The sequence below is a fragment of the Stenella coeruleoalba genome (assembly GCF_951394435.1).
Source record: "Stenella coeruleoalba genome assembly, chromosome: 4".
Taxonomy (NCBI): Eukaryota; Metazoa; Chordata; class Mammalia; order Artiodactyla; family Delphinidae; genus Stenella; species Stenella coeruleoalba.
The window spans coordinates 63,366,783-63,386,959 of NC_137149.1; the positions used below are offsets into that span (position 1 = coordinate 63,366,783).

The 20,177-nt window shown below is 37.0% G+C and overlaps 1 protein-coding gene across 3 annotated transcripts in view; it reads left to right on the forward strand.

The window, feature by feature from the left end:
• WDR19 (WD repeat domain 19) overlaps nt 1–20,177 on the forward strand; it is an 84,332-nt gene that overhangs the window by 32,409 nt on the left and 31,746 nt on the right. For all 3 annotated transcript variants that reach the window (XM_079919098.1, XM_079919097.1, XM_079919099.1), the window contains exons 15-21: nt 4,886–5,035; nt 9,069–9,216; nt 9,346–9,550; nt 12,189–12,348; nt 12,774–12,884; nt 16,462–16,571; nt 19,449–19,506. In XM_079919098.1, the coding sequence (XP_079775224.1) occupies nt 4,886–5,035; nt 9,069–9,216; nt 9,346–9,550; nt 12,189–12,348; nt 12,774–12,884; nt 16,462–16,571; nt 19,449–19,506 (942 nt within the window). The remainder of the gene's footprint in view (nt 1–4,885; nt 5,036–9,068; nt 9,217–9,345; nt 9,551–12,188; nt 12,349–12,773; nt 12,885–16,461; nt 16,572–19,448; nt 19,507–20,177) is intronic.

Sequence of the window (20,177 nt, forward strand, 5' to 3'; positions counted from 1 at the left end):
TAATTCCTATAATCAATATCAAAATATTTGGGTTATCTGTTTTTTCCATGAGTGAGCTTTGGTAGTTTGTGTTTTTCAAGGAATTTGTCCATTTATCTAAATTGTCAAATGTATAGGCATAAAATTATTCATAATATTCCCTATTATCCTTTTAAATATTTGTAGAATCTGTAGTAATATCACCTGTTTCTTTCCTAATTTGGGTAATTTGTGTCATTTTTCCTGATTGGTGTGCCTGGAGGTTTATCAGTTTTGTTTTATCAATCTTTTAGGAGAATACAACTTTTTTGTTTCATTGATTTTTCTCTGTTGTTTTCTGTTTTCTGTTTCATTGATTTCTGCTCTGATCTTTATTTCTTTTCTCCTGCTTATTTTGGCTTTAATTTGTTCTTTTTCTAGTTTCTTAAGATGGAAGCTGAGTTCATTGAGTTGAGACAATTCTTTTCTAATATACTCCCTTAGTGCTAGACATTTTCCCCTAAGTACTATCTTAGCAACATCCCGCAAATTCTGATATGTTGTGTTTTATTTTTATTCAGTTCAAAATGTTTTACAATTTCTCTTTTAATTTCTTCTCTGATTCATGGGTTATTTAGAAGTCCAGTGTTTAGTTTTCTAACAATCGAAATTCTACAGAGATCTTTCTGTTATTGGTTTCTGATTTAGTTCTGTTATGGTCAGTGAACATACTTTGTATGACTTGAATCCTTTTAAATTTGTGGGACTTAATTTATGGTACAGAGTGTGATCTATCTTGGTAAATGTTCTTGTGTATTTGGAAAGGATATGCTGTTCTAGAATGTCAGATCAAGGTGGTTGATGATGTTCAAGACTTCTGCAACTTTATATATACTTGTTCTGTCAATTATTGAGAAAATGGTATTGAAAACTCAGATTACAATTGTGGATTTGTCTATTTCTCTTTGCAGTTCTGTCAATTTTTTTTTATGTGTATTGAAGCTCTGTTATTAGGTACATAACCATTTAGGATGGTTATGTTCTCTTCATAAATTAGCCCCTTTATCATTTTGAAATGACCCTTTTTATCCCTGGCAATAGTCTTTGCTCTGGAATTGATTTTGCTTGATATTAATATAGCCATTCTAGTTTTTTAGAATGTTACCCTGGTATATATTTTTCCATTCTTTTATTTTTAACCATTTGTGTCTTTATATGTAAAATATTTTTCTTGTAGGCACCATATTAATTCTCACAATTTGACAAACTCTGCCTTTTAATTACAGTGTTTATTTTTTTATAAATTTATTTATTTATTTATTTTTGGCTGTGTTGGGTCTTTGTTGCTGCACGTGGGCTTTCTCTAGCTGCAGCGAGTGGGGGCTATTCTTCGTTGCAGTGCGCGGGCTCCTCATTGCGGTGGCTTCTCTTGTTGCAGAGCATGGGCTCTAGGCGTGCGGGCTTCAGTATTTGTTGCACATGGGCTCAGTAGTTGTGGCTCGCGGGCCCTAGAACTCAGGCTCAGTAGTTGTGGCACATGGGCTTAGTTGCACCACGGCATGTGGGATCTTACTGGACCAGGGCTTGAACCCATGTCCCCTGCATTTGCAGGTGGATCCTTAACCACTGCGCCACCAGGGAAGTCCAATTATGTTGTTTAGACTTTTGAATTTAATGAGATTATCTCTGTGTTTATGTTCGATCTACCATCTCACTATTTGTTTTCTATTTGTCCCATCTCTTCTTTGTTGCCTTTTTCCTCTTCTTTTGCCTTCTTTTGGATTGTGTATTTTTTACTATTCAATTTTATCTCATTCATTGACCTTATTAGCTACAACTCTTATTTCAGTGGTTGTTTTAGGTTTTGTAGTATACATCCTTAATTTATCACAGGCTACCTTCAAGTGACATTATACCTTGTAAGGTATAGAGAATAGTATAAGTTCATTTATTAGAATAGTATGTGTCCCCTCCTACCTCTGCTGTTGCTGTCATACATTTTACTTTTGCAGGTGTCATAAACCCCATAATACACTGATATTAGTTTTGTTTAAACAATCAATTAAGAGATTTACATAATTAAAAATATCTTATATATTTCTCCATATAGTTACCATTTTTGGTGCCCTTCATTCTATTATGTGGATCCATAGTTCCAGCTGGTATCATTTTCCTTCCACTAAAGGACTTCCTTTATCACTGTTTGTAGTGCTGGTCTGCTGGTGATGAATTCTTTTGCTTTCGTGTCTGAAAACATCTTTATTTCACCTGCATTTTTGAAAACTATTTTTGCTAGATATAGAATTGTAGGTTGACAGTTTTTTCTTTCAGTACTTTAAAGATGTTGCTCCTCTGTCTTCTGGCCTGCATTATTTCTAATGAGAAATCGGTCATCTTTATCTTTGTTCCTCTGTGTGTAAGCTGTCTTTTTCCTCTGGCTTCTTTTAATACTTTATCACTGGTTTTGAGCAAGTTGATTGTGATCTGTCTTGATGTAAGTTTCTTCATATTTCTTGTGCTTGAGGTTGTTGAATCCAAGGGTTTATAGTTTTAATAAAATTTGGAATATTTTCAACCATTATTTCTTCAAATATTTTTTTCTCCCTCTGTTTGCATTCCAATTTCAGAAACTCCAATTATACATATATTAAACCACTTTAAATTATCCCGCAGTTGATGCTCTTTAAATTTTTTTATTCTTTTTTTCTCAGTTTCATTTTGGATAATTTCTACTGCTGTATTTCAAGGTCACTAGCCTTTTTTTCTGTCATGTTTAATCTGCCAGTAGTTTCATCCATCGTATTTTTCATTTCAGACATGGTAGCTCACCTGCAGAAGATATATTAGAGTCTGTTTTTGTATCTTCCATGTCTCCGGTTACCTTTTTAAACATATGCCATGCAGTGATATTAACTGTTGTAGTTACATTGTCTGCTAATTCTAGTATCTGGGTCAGTTTTGATTGATCAGTTATTCTCCTTAATATGGGTTATGTTTTCCTACTTCTTTGCACTCATGGTACTTTTACCTTTTGAGGTACTGCATGTTTTTGTATTCCTAAAAATACTCTTCAGCTCTGTTCTGGGATGCAGTTAATTTGCTTGGAAACAGTTTGACCCTTTTGAGTCTGATTTTGTGATTTGTTAAGTAGATGTGAAACACTGCTTAGTCTAAAGCTGATAACTTCCCACTTTTGAGGCGAGATCTTCCTGAATACTCTACCCAATATCCCATGAATTATGTTTTCCAGTCTGGCTATTGGGAGCAGTCACTCTTCCCAGTCCTGTGTGAGTGCCAGTCACTGTTCACGCTCATCCTTTTGGATGGTTCTTTTTCCTGGCTTCAGCAGTTTTCTCATATTTATGCAGTGATTAGTTCTCTGCTGAAGACTCAAGGTAGACCCTCTGAAGATCTCCAAGGTTCTCTCTCAGTGCAGCTTTCTCCTCTCTGGTACTATACCCTACAAAGTCTAGCCGCCTCCTTCCCTGCCCCCACTGGATTCTCAGCTCTATCTCCTCACCTCAGGGAATCACGCTCCACCTGCATTTTCCCTCCCTTTGCCATGGCTTGAAAACTCTCTCAAGGCGAAAGCTGGAGCATTCACAGGACTTACCTTGTTTATTTCCCATCACTCAGAGATCACTGTCCTTTGTTGCCTTATTCCAATATCTTAAAAACTGTATTTTGTCTGTTATTTTTGGTCATTTTGGGTGGGAAAGTTAAATCACGTCTGTTATTCCATCTTGGCCTGAATAGAAATCTAAGATATTATTATGTGTTTTTATTTCAATTAAAATTTTTATTTTGAGATCATCATAGATTCACATGAAGTTGTAAGAAACAATACAGAGAGATCTTAATAAACCCTTTTCCTAGTTTCCCCCAATGGTAATATTACATTGCATATCACAACCAGGGTATTGACATTAATAGTCAAGATACAGAACAATTCTGTCACTACAAGGATCCTTCATGTTGCTGTTTTATCTCCACATCCACTTTCCTCCTGCCCCCACCTCATCCTTAATCCCTGGTAACAAATAATATGGCTTTTCTGGTGTATTCCAATGATCTGTGTGTCTATCCCTCCACCAATACTACAGAATCTTGATGGCTGTAGCTATAAAAAAAAGTCTTGAAATTTAATATACTAATTTTCCCACTATATTTTTTCAAAACTGTTTTAGCTATTGTAGTTCCTTTGCCGGTCCATATAAATTTTAGAATAATCTTGTCTGCGTCTACAAAAAAATCTTGTTGAGATTTTTGTTGGAATTATATTAAACTTATATATAAGTTCAGGAGAAGTAACATGTTTACTATGACACCAATCCATGAATACAGTACACCTCTCCATTTATTCAAATGTTCTTTAATTCTTTCATTAGTGTTTTTTAGTTTTCAGCGCACAAATCCTATGCATGCTTTGTTGAATTTACACCTAAGTATTTAATTTTTTTGAGTGATTGTAAATGATATATTTTTAGATTTTGATGTCTACATGTTCTTTGCTAACATATAGAACTACAATTGATTGTATCTGGTGGGTTTTGGTTTATTTTTTATTCTAAACTTAATTTTCTAATTTATCTATTAATTAACAGCAAAATATTTAAAGTAACATGACTTGAAAGTCACTCTTAAACAATAAGGGTATTTCTTGCAAGTGGAAAATCTGAAAAATCAATTAAGCTTTAATATCACTAAGAATGTTAGAATTAATAGACTGTTTAATCACATGTGCATTTTCATTTTACTTATTTTCTTGGGTCTGTACTTGGCTCATATAGTAAATATTATTCTTAAATTCTTCCTTGATCAAAAATACGACATTTTTTTTCTTTAAGTTAGGAAATATGTTTAACATAAATGCTGAAAGTCTGTATCTTCTTGACAACCCTTTATTTCTATGACTGTATTTTTTTAGACTGGTGTCATTCAGTATTTCTACATTGAAGATTGGCAATTTGTTAATGATTATCGACATCCTGTCAGTGTGAAAAAGATTTTTCCTGACCCAAATGGGACCAGATTAGTTTTCATTGATGAAAAAAGTGATGGATATGTCTACTGTCCAGTAAGTCAAGAAAAGTTTTCAAATGCTTGTCTTTAAAAAATGCAACATATGAAGAAAAAAAGTGTTTTTAAAATATATTCCATATATAAGATCATTTTCTCTTAAACCTTGCCATGGATTGTAGTACTTTGTTATCATGTTTGTGATATCATGTTTGTGATCCGTTTTCATGACTATTTACATCAAGAAAAGTTTTTCCATTATTTTGCCATTTTTCAGTGTTAAAAATCTTCAGAGAGACTTTTTAGTGGAAAGAATAGTTGTTATATTCTGCACCATTTTTAACCTTATTTACTGCACAGTATTACAGTGTATCTTCAGGTACATGAGTTTTCTCTCTAGAAATGCAGTAGCTTCAGAGGGCAGGGACTGTTCTCTGTCCTTTTTGTCCACCTCAGTTGATTTCCCTCTTCCCTTAAAGATCCTGAACATAAAGGAAAGGTATTTTTGTATTAGGTGATTGAAAACAGATGAACCCATTTTTAGACTTAGTTACTCTTACTTTTAAACATCCTTAACTTTTTTGAGAATAGATTTAGATAAAGGAGATGTTGTGTTTTTACATTATCTACTATACTTGAATTTTTCATTTATTTTTGATATCCAGTTAATGATTTGTATGTTGCTGGTCACAGTTCACACAGCCTACAGCTGCTCTTGGACCCACCCTTAATAACTGTTCCCTAGGCATCTGTGCTTCACCACAGTGAAGACATGATTCAATGAAGACAGCTCTCCCCTCACAATACACTCTCCTAGATATAAAGACTTTCTTCCTTCCATTTCTGTCTCTCTCTTCCTCTCCTCCCTTCCTTTCTTTATCTTCCCTTCATTTTTTTTTCTTTCTCTTTTCTTTCTTTGACAAATGTAACAGGTTTCCATGGGTGTCTGAATTATTTATGCCAAATTCCTAATATTCTAGTTCTTATTCAACCCATTTCTCGATCACAAAACAAATGAGGAAAAATGACCTAAATAAAAAGATGACCTTGCGTTCCCTCTACTTAATAAGGAAATTCAATCTGTAGAGATTTCCTTTCTGGAACAGGGTATACGGAATTAAGCTGCCTTGCTTCCTATGTGGGTTCACCCCAGGTGGAGTCTGCTGTTTAGACAGGGTGCACAAGAGGGTAGCAGGGTGCAGCGGGGCATCTGACAGGACTGAGAGTGAGAAGTGGGGTCTGACGGCTCGGAGAAGGGCCAGGGGTAAGACCTGTCCCGAACAAGTTGATGCTTTTTTCTTTCTCCTTTTACAGTTCTCCTTTCCTTGATAATTTCTGTCAAAGAGGCTAATGTGACCTCCTTCCTGGGGTTGGGATGAGGTTTCAATGAGCTGATTTTTCCAAACATATTATCAGGCATAGGGTAGCTATTTAGCAGGGGTTAGTTAAAGCTCTGCCCTCTTTACCTCTTTATCACAACTTAAAACCCTCACATTCCAGAATTTTGTCACCTGTTGCTGCTCATCCCCAATCCCTTTTCCAAGTCTAACCTGAAACTCAGCTAAGTTAAAAACAAAAACCCTGGTGAAACAAATCCGCACAAAAGAATGACTCCACGAGGGCATAGCCCCTCCCTAACCCAACATGGGGTTGGGTGTGAACTTCTTTCCAAGTTAGGGTCTCACTGGTAGGTTAGAGTTTTAGGTTGTTGGATAAGATATCTGAGGGGCGTGTGGTACCCACAGGAGCAGTCCCTCTTTTAAATAATACCCAGTCTTGCCTAGGAGTAAGGCCAGCCTGGCAGGGAAGGGAAAGGAGAGCTTGTGGTGCAGAGCCTCCCCACACCTCAGACACAAGAGGAAGCTATGCTAAGGCCCTTGGACTCTTGACCAGAGTGCTGTGCTGTTTTTGTTTGTTTTTTTTTTAACACTCACCCTGTCATAGTGTGCTACTATTGCAGCTTACTTTTTCATCCAACTTCAAAGTGAGAAAAACATTGCTTCTGTGATGTACATATATGAAAGTATATAATAATTCAAACCACAACTATTCCTCTTTAAAATTCCCATATATACTCGCAATTTCTCTTCATGTGTACATTTATTCAACCTCTTTTCCCTCACTGTGTGGATGGCAAGGAAGTGACTCCTGTCATACATTAGAGTTGGGAGAGATGGCTTTTTTCTTACATGTGCCCTAATGAAAACCTTGCGCCCCATCACTCCCTATATACCCATAAAGGCTGACTTGTGATATACTGTAGGAAGTTCATAAACAGAGGCAGTAGAGTATAGTAGTTTAGTGCATGGGCAGACAGACAAACCTGGATTTGAGATTAGTAATAATGACAACTAATATTTCCATGCTGAGTATGCTGTACATATATCAGGGATTTCTTGTAATCCTTAAAGCAGCCCCAGAGATCAATACTCCTATCTTACCATTTTACAGGTGGAGAAATTAAGGCATAGAAAAGGTAAGTCACTTGTCCAAGGTCACACAGTCAGCACATGGTATCAGTGGTGTGAGACTAGGCCAGCTTCCTCCAGGGCTCTCACTTTGATTGGATTCCCAGTTTCCGCATCTATAAAATGAAAATGGTTCCAGTACCTACTTTGTAGATTGTATAAAAATTAAATGGGATAATGCACATAAAGCTTTCAGTACAGCATCTGCCACATAGTAAGCATTTAACAAATGGTTACCCCCTTTAAAACATTTCTACCATCTAGCACTGGTGTGCTCATCCTTACAAACTGACAGTCAGTATGACATAGTGGCTAGAAGCATAGACTGTGGAGCCAGACTGCCTGGTTCAAATCCTGACCCTTCAGCATATTAGCTGTGTGACTTTGGGCAGATTTCTGTGTGCCTGTTTCTTCATCTGCAAAATGGGCATAATAGAATCTGTCTTATAGAGTAAGAGATTAGAATTCAATATATTAAATTATAAACTATTAAATTATATATATACTTACATATCTTAAAGTAATTCTATATATTAAATTCAGTAAGTATAATTTACAAAAAGTAATTTATAAGGTAAATTAAGTAAATATAAGTACAATAAGTATAATTAAATATAAGTACACTTCTTGGTAAGCAACACTATCCAATAGAAATGTAATTTGAACTACATACATAATTTTAAATTTTCTACTAGTCACATTTTTTAAAACAGGTGAAATTAATTTTAATAAGATTTTTAATTTAACCCAATATTATCATTTCAGTATGTAATCAACATAAAAATTATTAATGAGATGTTTACACTCTTTTTTTCATACTAACTCCTTTAGATCTGGTGGGTAGTTTACACTTACCCACATCCCAATTTGGACTAGACACATTTCAGTGCTTAAGAGCCACATGTGGATATTAAATAGTGGCCGTACTGTATTGTATGGCTGTATAATATTAGTTATTATTATCTATAGGAATTTTATATTTCATTCTTATTTTGAGAGGAAGATAGATTAGAGAGGAGGCAGGTGTTTCTTAGCTTCACATTGAGGATATATATAAGCCTATCTGCCTGAGGAATATGTGGAATCGGAATATGTGGACTGATTTTTTTTTTAATAGCTTATATTACTGTAACTATAGTTTATGTTTGTTGGAATTGCGCTGTAGAGAAGTTTTTGAAATAAAACATACCGAGTGTAATTTATTTAAATCTCAAATCATATACAAATTAATGTTTCTTCTCTAGTTGGAGCATTTCTGTACCCAGTACTATTGAAAATTTTCTAAGCACAAATGTGTTCATAGTTTAAATTTCCATCATCTTGAACAACTTCAACTTTTTTTCTTAACCTGAAGTTTTGTGTCCAGACTTGTAGTTTTTCCTGCAAATTCACCAAATTTTAGATAAAATCCTTGATTTTCCATATAACTACAGGTTTTTTTCAAGCCAGACCTCTAGGAACGGGAAAAGAAACTTTTCTTCCTTTATCTTGGGATGTTGCTGAGTTGAATGTGGGTTGGTAAGCTTTGCCAGCTAAGGCTGTAGGCAGGCTCCTTCCTACCAAGGCAAATGATAGTGGTTTAAGTGCAGACCTGGGGCAAATCTGTAAATCCTTATTTTGTAGGTTAATGATGCTACCTATGAGATTCCAGATTTTTCACCAACCATTAAAGGTGTTCTTTGGGAAAACTGGCCAATGGATAAAGGTGTGTTTATTGCCTACGATGATGATAAGGTGTACACTTATGTCTTTCACAAGGACACTATACAAGGTACTTAATCACTTTTTTTGTACATTTACTGAGAAATACATTTCCATTGCAGTGAAATTAAAACATGCCTTTCTGATGTGTGTGCTGAGTATTAGCTTTCAGCATTAAGATGTCTGTTTTATAATATAGGATCCAAGGTCGTTTTGGCTGGTGGCACCAAAGTTCCCTTCTGTCATAAACCTTTGCTGTTATATAACGGAGAGTTGACCTGCCAGACACAGAGTGGAAAAATAAACAACATCTACCTTAGCACCCACAGCTTGCTCCACAGTTTAAAAGATGTGGAGCTTAATGATCTGAGGCAGATGCTGACGCAGACTTTAATGCTAAAGAGGTATGGTTTTAAATACTTCTCGTGGGCCTCTCATTTGCTTTTGTGATTTTAAAGGTCAACTTCTATTAAAATAGTTAGAGGTAATAGTATTTACCTCATTTACTTCACAGGATTATTGTGAGGCTCAGATAAGATGATGGATATGAGAATGTATATAAATTCTAAGGGAAGTACTTTTGTACAACACTATCAGTGCTTTATTCCAAGAAAAGCCCTTCAGAACAAAAAGGTTTCCCATCACCCAAATAGCACAGTTATTGTGAAATTCTAATAAACGTAATTATTTCAACACTCTTAATTTCATCATAACAAAGTTTGATTTTACCTTACTTAAGATTTCCTTTTCCTGCTTTTTCCTCTCACCTCTTAGGGCCACTGTGAATTTCTTTGTGGTTCTGATTCTTCTCACCATCTCTTAAATGTTGCTCTTCCTCAGGGTCCCTTGAGCTCCTTTCTTCTCTTCTCACTCTAATTATTCTTCCAAAGTGAATCTCCTCAAAGATGGTTTCAGTACCATCTATACGAGGCTGACTCCAAAATGTGCATCCTTGACTTAAAACTCTGTTTACCACTGCCTCCCAGTCATAGGTAGTTGGGAGTCCATGAGTTCCTCAAGTTGCCTCATCATCTTCCCCAGCCTCCCCCGCTGCCCTAATCACATTGTACACATGCCCTACCACCCACCCACACCCACACACACACACACCCTCACACACACACCCTCTCACACACACACACCTTCACACACACATGCTCACACACACACCCCTCACACACACACACCCTCACACACACCTTCACACACACACCCTCACACACACACGCTCACACACACACCCTCACACACACCCTCTCACATACACCCTCACATGCTCACACACACACCCTCACACACACACACACACACCCTCACACACACACCCTCACACACACACACCCCTCACACACCCCCTCACATGCACACCCTCACACACCCTCACACACACACAGCTTCACACACACGTTCACACTCACACCCTCACGCACACACATACCCTCACACACACACACACCCTCACACACACACACAGACACACACCCCACACACACATACACCAGGTCCTTTTGTCCTCTGCTATTCCCCCACCTTAACTCAGGCCCTCACGTGGAGTAGTGTATAGCGGAACCACTCCTGACTGCTCTCTCTTATGGTAGCCTCATTACAATCTAATCTATTCTCTACACACTTTGGAAGATGTGAATCTGATCCTGTCATTTCCCTGGTAAAGATCTTCCAGTGACTTCCTGTTTTCTTTAGGAAGAAACCCCTGCTTCTCGGGGACCTCAGCATGACATGCTAGGTTCATGATGATTTAATACTAGCCTCATCTGTCCCCACTCCTCCACTCCTCTCTGTGCACTGACTGCTTGGATTCAGTATTTTTCATGATTTCTTGCCTTGGCACGAGCCGCTTTTTCATCCTGGGCTGCCCCTCCCTGTCTCTGTAGATAGTAACTCTTCATTCTTCACCATACAATGGAGCGCTCTCCTCCTCCAGGAAGCCTTCCCAGAAGCCCCGACCACTGACAGTCTAGGTCAGGGCCTTTCCGATGTGTTGCCTCAGAGCCAGGATCCAGTGTGCAGAGTGGTTTAGCACATGTTATCTCTTACCACTGTGTGACCTGGGCTGGATTTTTAAGGCCTCTAAGCCTCACTTTCCTCAGCTCTAAAGGAGAAATAATAATAATACATAGTGGATAGGGTCGTTAGGGTGATCCAGCGAGAGAATTTACACAAAGCACTTAGCACAAAGATTCACATATTGTAGGCACTCCGGTACCTTTGTCATACTGTGTCATAGTCATCTGTTTTCTTACCTGACTCTTCCACCTTCCCCAAGTATGACTGCCTAAAGGACAGTGATCTGCATTTGAGCCTTACGTCTTGGTTCCTGGCACATAATGGTGCTCAGTGAATGTGTGTTGGATGGAAAAATGCATCAGTGAATAGAGGGGGAGGCGTAACATATTCATCAACGTAGGGGTTCCACAAAAAGTCTCACTGGCATTTATGGTTAAGTTTTATACCAGAGGTCAGCAAGCTTTTTCTGTTATGGTCCAGATGGTAAGTATTTCAGGCGTTAAGGGCCATAGGGTCTGTCACACCTACTCAGGCCAGCTGTTGCAGTGCAAGCACAGCCAAGACAGTCCGTAAAGAGCGGGCGGGTGAGTGTCTGTGTTCCACTCACACTTTATTCTCCAAAACAGGCAGCTGTGGGCCATAGTTTGCTGACCTCTGTTTTAAAGTTCCCAGTTTATAGGGATAGAGTACTAATTTTATTAGAATTATGTGAGAACAAAAATAATTTTCATCTGTGTGTGAAGTAAACCAAAAATAAATAAACAGAATTAGTTGTTGATGAGGGAAGGTGGTTATACAGAATAGATTCAGATTAATTCAAGAAATTCAAGAAAAAACATCTGCATAAAACTGGAAGAAAAGTTTATGTAGCTTTTCATAACTTGAAAATGACTAAAGATTAAGAAATGTTTCTGCAAAATTTATCTAGGGCATAACATTAAATTATATACTATCTGAAAATTGCCTAATACGGGGCAAATAGAGCTCCCTGATTAAGCTTATGTACTCAACTGCTAGGTTTTCTGATGCTTGGGAAATGTGCAAGATTCTGAATGATCATGCTGCCTGGAATGAGTTGGCCAGAGCTTGTCTACACCACATGGAAGTGGAGTTTGCAATCCGTGTTTATCGAACAATTGGAAACGTTGGCATGGTGATGTCCTTGGAACAAATAAAGGTAAACAGCATCTTATGGGAATTATCAGATTAGCATTTAAATGGTGTTTAGTCAAACATTTAAAATTTCTGCAGTTAATCTTACCTAACTCATAAACATTAATTGATGGACCACTACCACTTCCTCCTAAGTACAGTCCTTAAATAAAAAACCCCTGTATTGGGCTTCCCTGGTGGCGCAGTGGTTGAGAGTCCGCCTGCCGATGCAGGGGACACAGGTTCGTGCCCCGGTCTGGGAAGATCCCATATGCCATGGAGCGGCTGGGCCTGTGAGCCATGGCCGCTGAGCCTGCGTGTCCAGAGCCTGTGCTCTGCAAGGGGAGAGGCCACAGCAGTGAGAGGCCCGCATACCGCAAAAAAAAAAACCCAAAACAAAACAAAAAAAACCCTTGTATTTCTTCTCATTAAAACTGCTTTTATTTGTAGGGAATAGAGGACTACAATCTTTTGGCAGGACATCTTGCCATGTTTACTAATGATTTCAACCTGGCTCAGGACCTGTACCTGGCATCCAGCTGTCCCATTGCTGCCCTGGAGGTACGGCTCTCACCTTTTGTAGAGTTAAAATCTCCCAGCAACAGATACCACATGCCTTCCCCCTCCGGGAATTCAGACTTCAGCTTTAAGAATTCCTGAGTATTCATTAACTTTAGAAATATTTTCATTCTGCATTCTGTGGAGCCATAAAAGGCATGGTATTGTAATATTACCAAATAATTTTAAAGTCAGACTGTGTCCAGAGAGGACAGATTCCGTAACTTACAAAAACGCACACAAATAAAAACAGCCACCATTTCTTTCTTTCTTTCTTTCTTCTTTATTTTATAGACAAATATGTTTATTTTAAGAGTATTTGTTTTTTTGTTTCTTTTAACATCTTTATTGGAGTATAATTGCTTTACAATGGTGTGTTAGTTTCTGCTTTATAACAAAGTGAATCAGCTATACATATACATATATCCCCATATCACCTCCCTCTTGCGTCTCCCTCCCACCCTCCCTATCCCACCCCTCTAGGTGGTCACAAAGCACCGAGCTGATCTCCCTGTGCTATGCGGCTGCTTCCCACTAGCTATCTATTTTACATTTGGTAGTGTATATATGTGCATGTCACTCTCTCACTTCATGCCAGCTTACCATTCCCTCTCCCCGTGTCCTCAAGTCCATTCTCTAGTCTGCGTCTTTATTCCTGTCCTGCCCCTAGGTTCTTCAGAACCTTTTTTTTTTTTTTAGATTCCATATATATGTGTTAGCATACGATATTCGTTTTTCTCTTTCTGACTTACTTCACTCTGTATGACAGACTCTGGGTCCATCCACCTCATTACAAATAACTCAATTTCGTTTATTTTTACTGCTGAATAATATTCCATTGTATATATGTGCTGCATCTTCTTTATCCATTCATCTGTCGATGGACACTTAGGTTGCTTCCATGTCCTGGCTATTGTAAATAGAGCTGCAATGAACATTGTGGTGCATGACTTTTTTTGAATTATGGTTTTCTCAGGGCGTATGCCCAGTAATGAGATTGCTGGGTCATATGGTAGTTCTATTTTAAGTTTTTTAAGGAACCTCCATACTGTTCTCCATAGTGGCTGTATCAATTTACATTCCCACAACAGTGCAAGAGGGTTCCCTTTTCTCCACACCCTCTCCAACATTTATTGTTTGTAGATTTTTTGATGATGGCCATTCTGACTGGTGTGAGGTGATACCTCATTGTGGTTTTGATTTGCATTTCTCTAATGATTAGTGATGTTGAGCATCCTTTCATGTGTTTGTTGGCAATCTCTATATCTTCTTTGGAGAAATGTCTATTTAGGTCTTCTGCCCATTTTTGGATTGGGTTGTTTCTGTTTTTGATATTGAGCTGCATGAGCTGCTTGTAAATTTTGGAGATTAGTCTTTGTCAGTTGCTTCATTTGCAAATATTTTCTCCCATTCTGAGGGTTGTCTTTTCGTGTTGTTTATGTTTTCCTTTGCTTGCAAAAGCTTTTAAGTTTCATTAGGCCCCATTTGTTTATTTTTGTTTTTATTTCCATTTCTCTAGGAGGTGGGTCAAAAAGGATCTTGCTGTGATTTATGTCAAAGAGTGTTCTTCCTATGTTTTCCTCTAAGAGTTTTATCGTGTCTGGCCTTACATTTAGGTCTTTAACCCATTTTGAGTTTATTTTTGTGTATGGTGTTAGGGAGTGTTCTAATTTCATTCTTTTACATGTAGCTGTCCAGTTTTCCCAGCACCACTTATTGAAGAGGCTGTCTTTTCTCCATTGTATATGCTTGCCTCCTTTATCAAAGATAAGGTGACCGTAGGTGCATGGGTTTATCTCTGAACAGCCACCATTTATTGAGTGCTCACATGTGCCAGGCACTTTTTTAAGCATTGACATATTTTAAATTCATTTAACCTTCACAACAGTCCTGTGAAATAATACTATTATTTTCTCTATTTTCCAAATGGGAAAATTGAGGCGCATTTGTCTTTTATTTATTATGTGAAATTCTCTTGTGTATGAAGAGGGCGTTAAGGCTTGTGTATCATCACCAGTTTCCCAGAGGTGAGTGTTGCAGGGGAAGGATTAGAAATGAGTGAAGGACCTAGTTCAACGCAAGGAAGGAGAGAGCTGTGGCTGTGTAGAGTAGTGGTTAAGAATGTGGACTTTAGAGTCAGACGTGGCTGGGTTCAGATCCCAGCTCTGTGTAACCTTGGACAAGTTATTTCATCTCTCTGTGCCCTAGATCCCATTTAAAGGAGGGATAACAATATCTAGCCCACAGGGTGTTGTAAAGATTTAATTATGAGATTAGGTCTTTTGGAACAGTGCCTGAAGGGCTGTAAAGACAGAGATGGTGGCTGCTGACACTCACATTATTTCACCCCAGCCAGCATTTCTACAACCACATAGAGGGAAGCATATTTGCTGTTGATTTCACAACTTCTCTTTTCAAATTGTTCTATAGCAAATTTTCATTTTAAAATTTTAAGTGAAGTAAATTACTTTTGTTTTAAGAAAAAATTAGATAATATTACAACATTATTTGAGCTCATTGGGGACACCCTGGGAAATTTCAGAACTTGGATTGGTAAGCACTGAAGTAGGAACATGGCTGCACTGAGTGAGGGCAACGATGTCATCCCAGCTCTTCTGCATTAGCTGTGGACACTTGTGTGCTGCTGGATTTATAAAGGATTTAAGGTGATGGCTTCACAATGGAAAGAGGTGATTGCACCCTGTTGTTCCTTTAACCTCACTTTGAAGACTGATAGGTTAGCTAAGTAAAGAGGTTGGAAGCAAAGCCCTACTGCCCAGCCCTGCCACACACTAACAATGAGACTTTGTGTGCAAAACTCCCTCTCTTTGCCTCAGTTTCTGGATCCCTAAAATGGGCACAAGAGCAGCTCATTACAAAAAGCCTAGTTGTGAAGAGTAAATAGGCTAATGTCCTAAAACAGTACCTGGCAGAAAATAGCACTTACAAAATGTTAGCCATTATTAATTCTTTACAAAGAGTGAATAAAGTGAGGAATGAACTCTAAAAAATTAATGATTTAATCTTTAATGGTTAGTTTATATGTGGAATTATGTACCAGACACATATAAAAGACCTTGGGAGCCAGAGAGAAAGACACGTTCACGTTTTATTTATGTTTGCTACTATTCATCTCATGATATAGGTTCAGATTTTCTCAGAAAATAACATCAGTTCCTATAGTAAAGTATTTCTCAACTTTTTCTTTATTATATCCCCTCTAAGAAGAAATATTAATTTTAATTTAGCTGATTGAATTAATTTTAATTCAATTTAATTTTTTCCTATGGAGAAAAATTAACTACTAAAGAGAATAAGATTTTGTTTAGGATTGAGTTTTGGAGGGCCACAAACCATTGTAATAGCCAAGATGTTTTTGGTCTCCAAGAACCAATTTTCACCCTTTTGGAGGCTCTGTCACCTGCATTGAGAATGTATGCTATAGTAATTTATTGTCTTTGGAAAGACCAAGTTTCATTTTTTAAACAAAAAGTATCTGTAATCACTTTTATTAAAAACTATATGGTGACTGTGCAGAATAATTTGCTATTTGAAATTAATATCTCTCTCTTCCTAATAGATGAGAAGGGATTTACAGCACTGGGACAGTGCTCTACAACTGGCAAAGCGTTTAGCCCCAGACCAAATACCTTTTATATCAAAAGAATATGCTATTCAGCTTGAATTCACGTAAGTACTTGTCTTTATATGTTTCAGTCAGTATCTAATTATTGAATATCTTCAATTCTAAACAGCTGTTCATTATAAGGCCATTGATTTAATAATTAAATCCATTGATTTAATCATTGCTTCTTAGGTGGAAAAAGCCATATTAATTATACATCCAAAAAGTTTTATTCTAACTAATGATGTCTTATCCATGTATTTATCCACTTGCATTTTCAGCATCAAAGCCTAAGTTTGGGTCTAAGCCTTTTCTATATTTAGAGTCTAAATATTATTTTGAATCACATTCGGCCAACAACAGTTACACATAAACATTGGGATGACTCTACTTTTCTTAACCTAAGTGCATGACCTTGACCTCTTTGAACACTTTGAGGATTTGCAGTGTGATTTCAAGGCACAGTGAAAAATACCAGGCTTTGTTCTACAACTTCTATTTGCTTAAATTTGTACTTTTTTTTTGTAAATTGAATTGCACATAGATAAAAATTCAACAGTTAATGTTGAAAATCAAGCCAGAAACTTTTCACAGGTGGGTATGTAGTGCTAGAATAATAGTCCTTCATGATGCATGATGAATAGGCTTCACAGATCTTTCCTACCTTTGAAAATGCCATAATCCATTCTGAGAGATTTAGAATTTTCTAGTGCTGTTAATTGCTAGATGGTCTTAACTGTCAGTAGTCTTAATTGGCAGACTATACATTTTTATTTCAATGCTGCATAAAAGTGTAAGTTTAGAGGCATTCAAGATCCAATTGTAAACTCACCTTCAGCCATGGTTAATGCCACTAATGCAGATACCTGCAGAGACAAAAAATGAATAATTCATTTGCAAATACAAGTTCACAGGTATATGTGCAATGGCAGTTACATCACAGCTGGACAGTTTCTGTTGACATTTATTATAGGATACATTCCAATTTCAAAAACTATAAAATGGGAAGAATACTGTTTTTTGAACAAAGAAAATATGGTTCTAGCATTTAAAACAAAATTTTTATATAGTTCCACTTTGTTTTCTATAGACTTTAGATTCATTGAGAATCTTGACAGATAATAGTTGTAGAAATTATTCCATCAAAAGTATTCTTTCATTTCTAACCAAGATACCTTATTTAAAATTTTCCATTTTGCAAATAAAAACTTTTGGAGATTTTATTTCTTCTTAGTCAACCTTGATCTAAATTTGGCACATTTCTGCCTCTTATACAGTTAATCTATATTTTGAAAAGGTCAAATAGGAATCTTAGTACATAACACAACGGACAAGGCCCTCCGTGTCTGTCCTGAGAGTGACTGGGTCTTAGAGTAAAGAGAAAAGGGTCAATACATTGGGAGATGACCCACCATCTCCTGTCAGAGGACAAACACCAAAGTAAGCCCTGGAACCATCCAGAAAACTTCCATTGTCTCTTCTTTCAGGAGAATCAAAGTTTTTGTAGCAGACCCTCAAAAACTGTCTCGTTATAGTCAGATGAGCTGAGCCAGTTGAAAGCCTGTGATGTTTTTGATATTTTTTAACCGTTTCTGCTCAACACTTCACCGTGAAGCCACCAATTCCCAAAACTTTCACTGCTATTTCTGTGCTGACCCCTGCACCCTGATCTAGATACACACCCCAGCCCCCAAAATCAGGAGACTTTCCCTTGTGATAATAGTAATGAACTAAGTATATCTCATCATCATCCGATATCCCAGTAGCCACCAGCTGCTGATTTTGATGCTAAGGCCCTAGGCCTGTGCTCAGTTCCATCAGTCTGTTTTATTCTGCATCCAAGACATTGATTAGATCAAAGCAGGACCAGTCTGTCACCTGTGGGAGGGATTTAGCTCTCCAGTCTGGCACTAGAATAATGAGCTAGATCCACATGAGAGTTCCAAAATAAAATAATAATAAAGTGAGTGAACTAAAATACCATAAAAATAAAGTGAGAGTTCCGAAGTCTTAATTTAGCATCTCCTAACTGGGTTTGCCCAAGGAAAACCTCAGGCTCCTGAAGGAGGAACTATCAGGAGACATCTCTAGCTGTGTTGATGTAATTGGGTCCAAGTATTAGAAATTCGCACTTAGGAACACTGCTGACTATGAAGCCCTGGGCTGTCCAAAACAAAGTTCTCAATTGGCTTCTCTTCCAGAAAATTCCTTGTAACCAACAGATGAGGAAACTGAGTGAGGATGAGAGAGGTTGAATAACTGGTCTAAGCTGATAAGGTAGAGCTCAAATAATGCCATTTTCAGAGCTGATTAATTTATTATGGAGGAGGTGATTTCTCAGAGGACAATGGATCTCCAAATTGATCTTAAGTAAATCACTGGTCCATTCTGTTCCAAGCAATAAAAATGAATTGAGATAATAAATATGACTTCTAGATATGCAGATCCATGTTAGCATTGGTCATGGGAATAGGGAGTGGTATTATTTATTTCATGTATAATACTTCTAATCAGAATAAGAACCAGGGCCCTTAATACTGTCATCCCCAGTGTTTTCCTTCATTTCTACCCAGATTCTCTTAATACATATTGTACTTATAAATATTGGGTGTTTGGAAAAAACATTCTTTTTTATGGTCACATGATTGTCTTTAGTGCCCCAAAGGAGATAATTAAGCAAAAGTGACCCATAAAATTTAATGTACTTCCCCAAAATGCCTAGCATACTGCAAAGTTAGTACCTTACAGTCTTAGCAAAATCTAGCTTAATAATTATTTTTAAAGTAGCAAAATAATGGACTGCACTTGAAAGAATGCATGTATAAATGTTGTATATCACACCTTTTATGTGCTTAAGCAATTCAGTGACAGATGATCTTTTAAATCTTGTATATGTAAATAAGATACTTGAATGTGTATTAAAATTCACATTTTTTTTTCAGGGGTGATTATGTAAATGCTTTGGCTCATTATGAGAAAGGAATAACAGGTGATAATAAGGTAACCTTGAATAAAGATAAGATATGCATAATTATCTTTGGGTTTGTTGTTAGTTTCCTTTAAAAAATAATCTTATTTGCATTGTATTTATTCCATATATAGCAGGTGAGCCTTTTTTCAGTTTATTAACAGCTTTGCAAGGATATGGTTAAATCATTTTAAAACCCTGAACTCTTAAAAACTGAAGTTGACAATATTTTTATCAGTCTGAAAAAGCTATGTTTTCCATACACCCTAATTATGAGCTTCATGTTAAGGTTGGGAGCATGATTTTTATCCCTTCCCAGTTACAGGCTAGCTATTGATTTTCATAAAGCTGTTCCTTTTACTCTTAAAAAGTTTCAGTAACCACTTTGAAAGTGAATTCCCAGTCCATAAAAGTTTGTTCTGCCATTTCATTCCTTATGCTGTATCTTTTATGATGAACCTGGTAAGCATGTACTTTACCCACCATTCCAGTCCATTCTCCCATCCCAGACGATCCCAGAATTTTAGCTCCAGAAGCTAAATTTTGCGATAAAAATGGATGTTTTTAAGTTAGGTGATGTCAAGATTGAGAATCTTTTTCTTTTCTATATTATATCTAGCATTTTATTACAGAAGTAATACAATTTCAGTATAGTCAATTTGAAAAATCACCAAAGTATGTTAACCTGCAAAGTGAGAGTCCA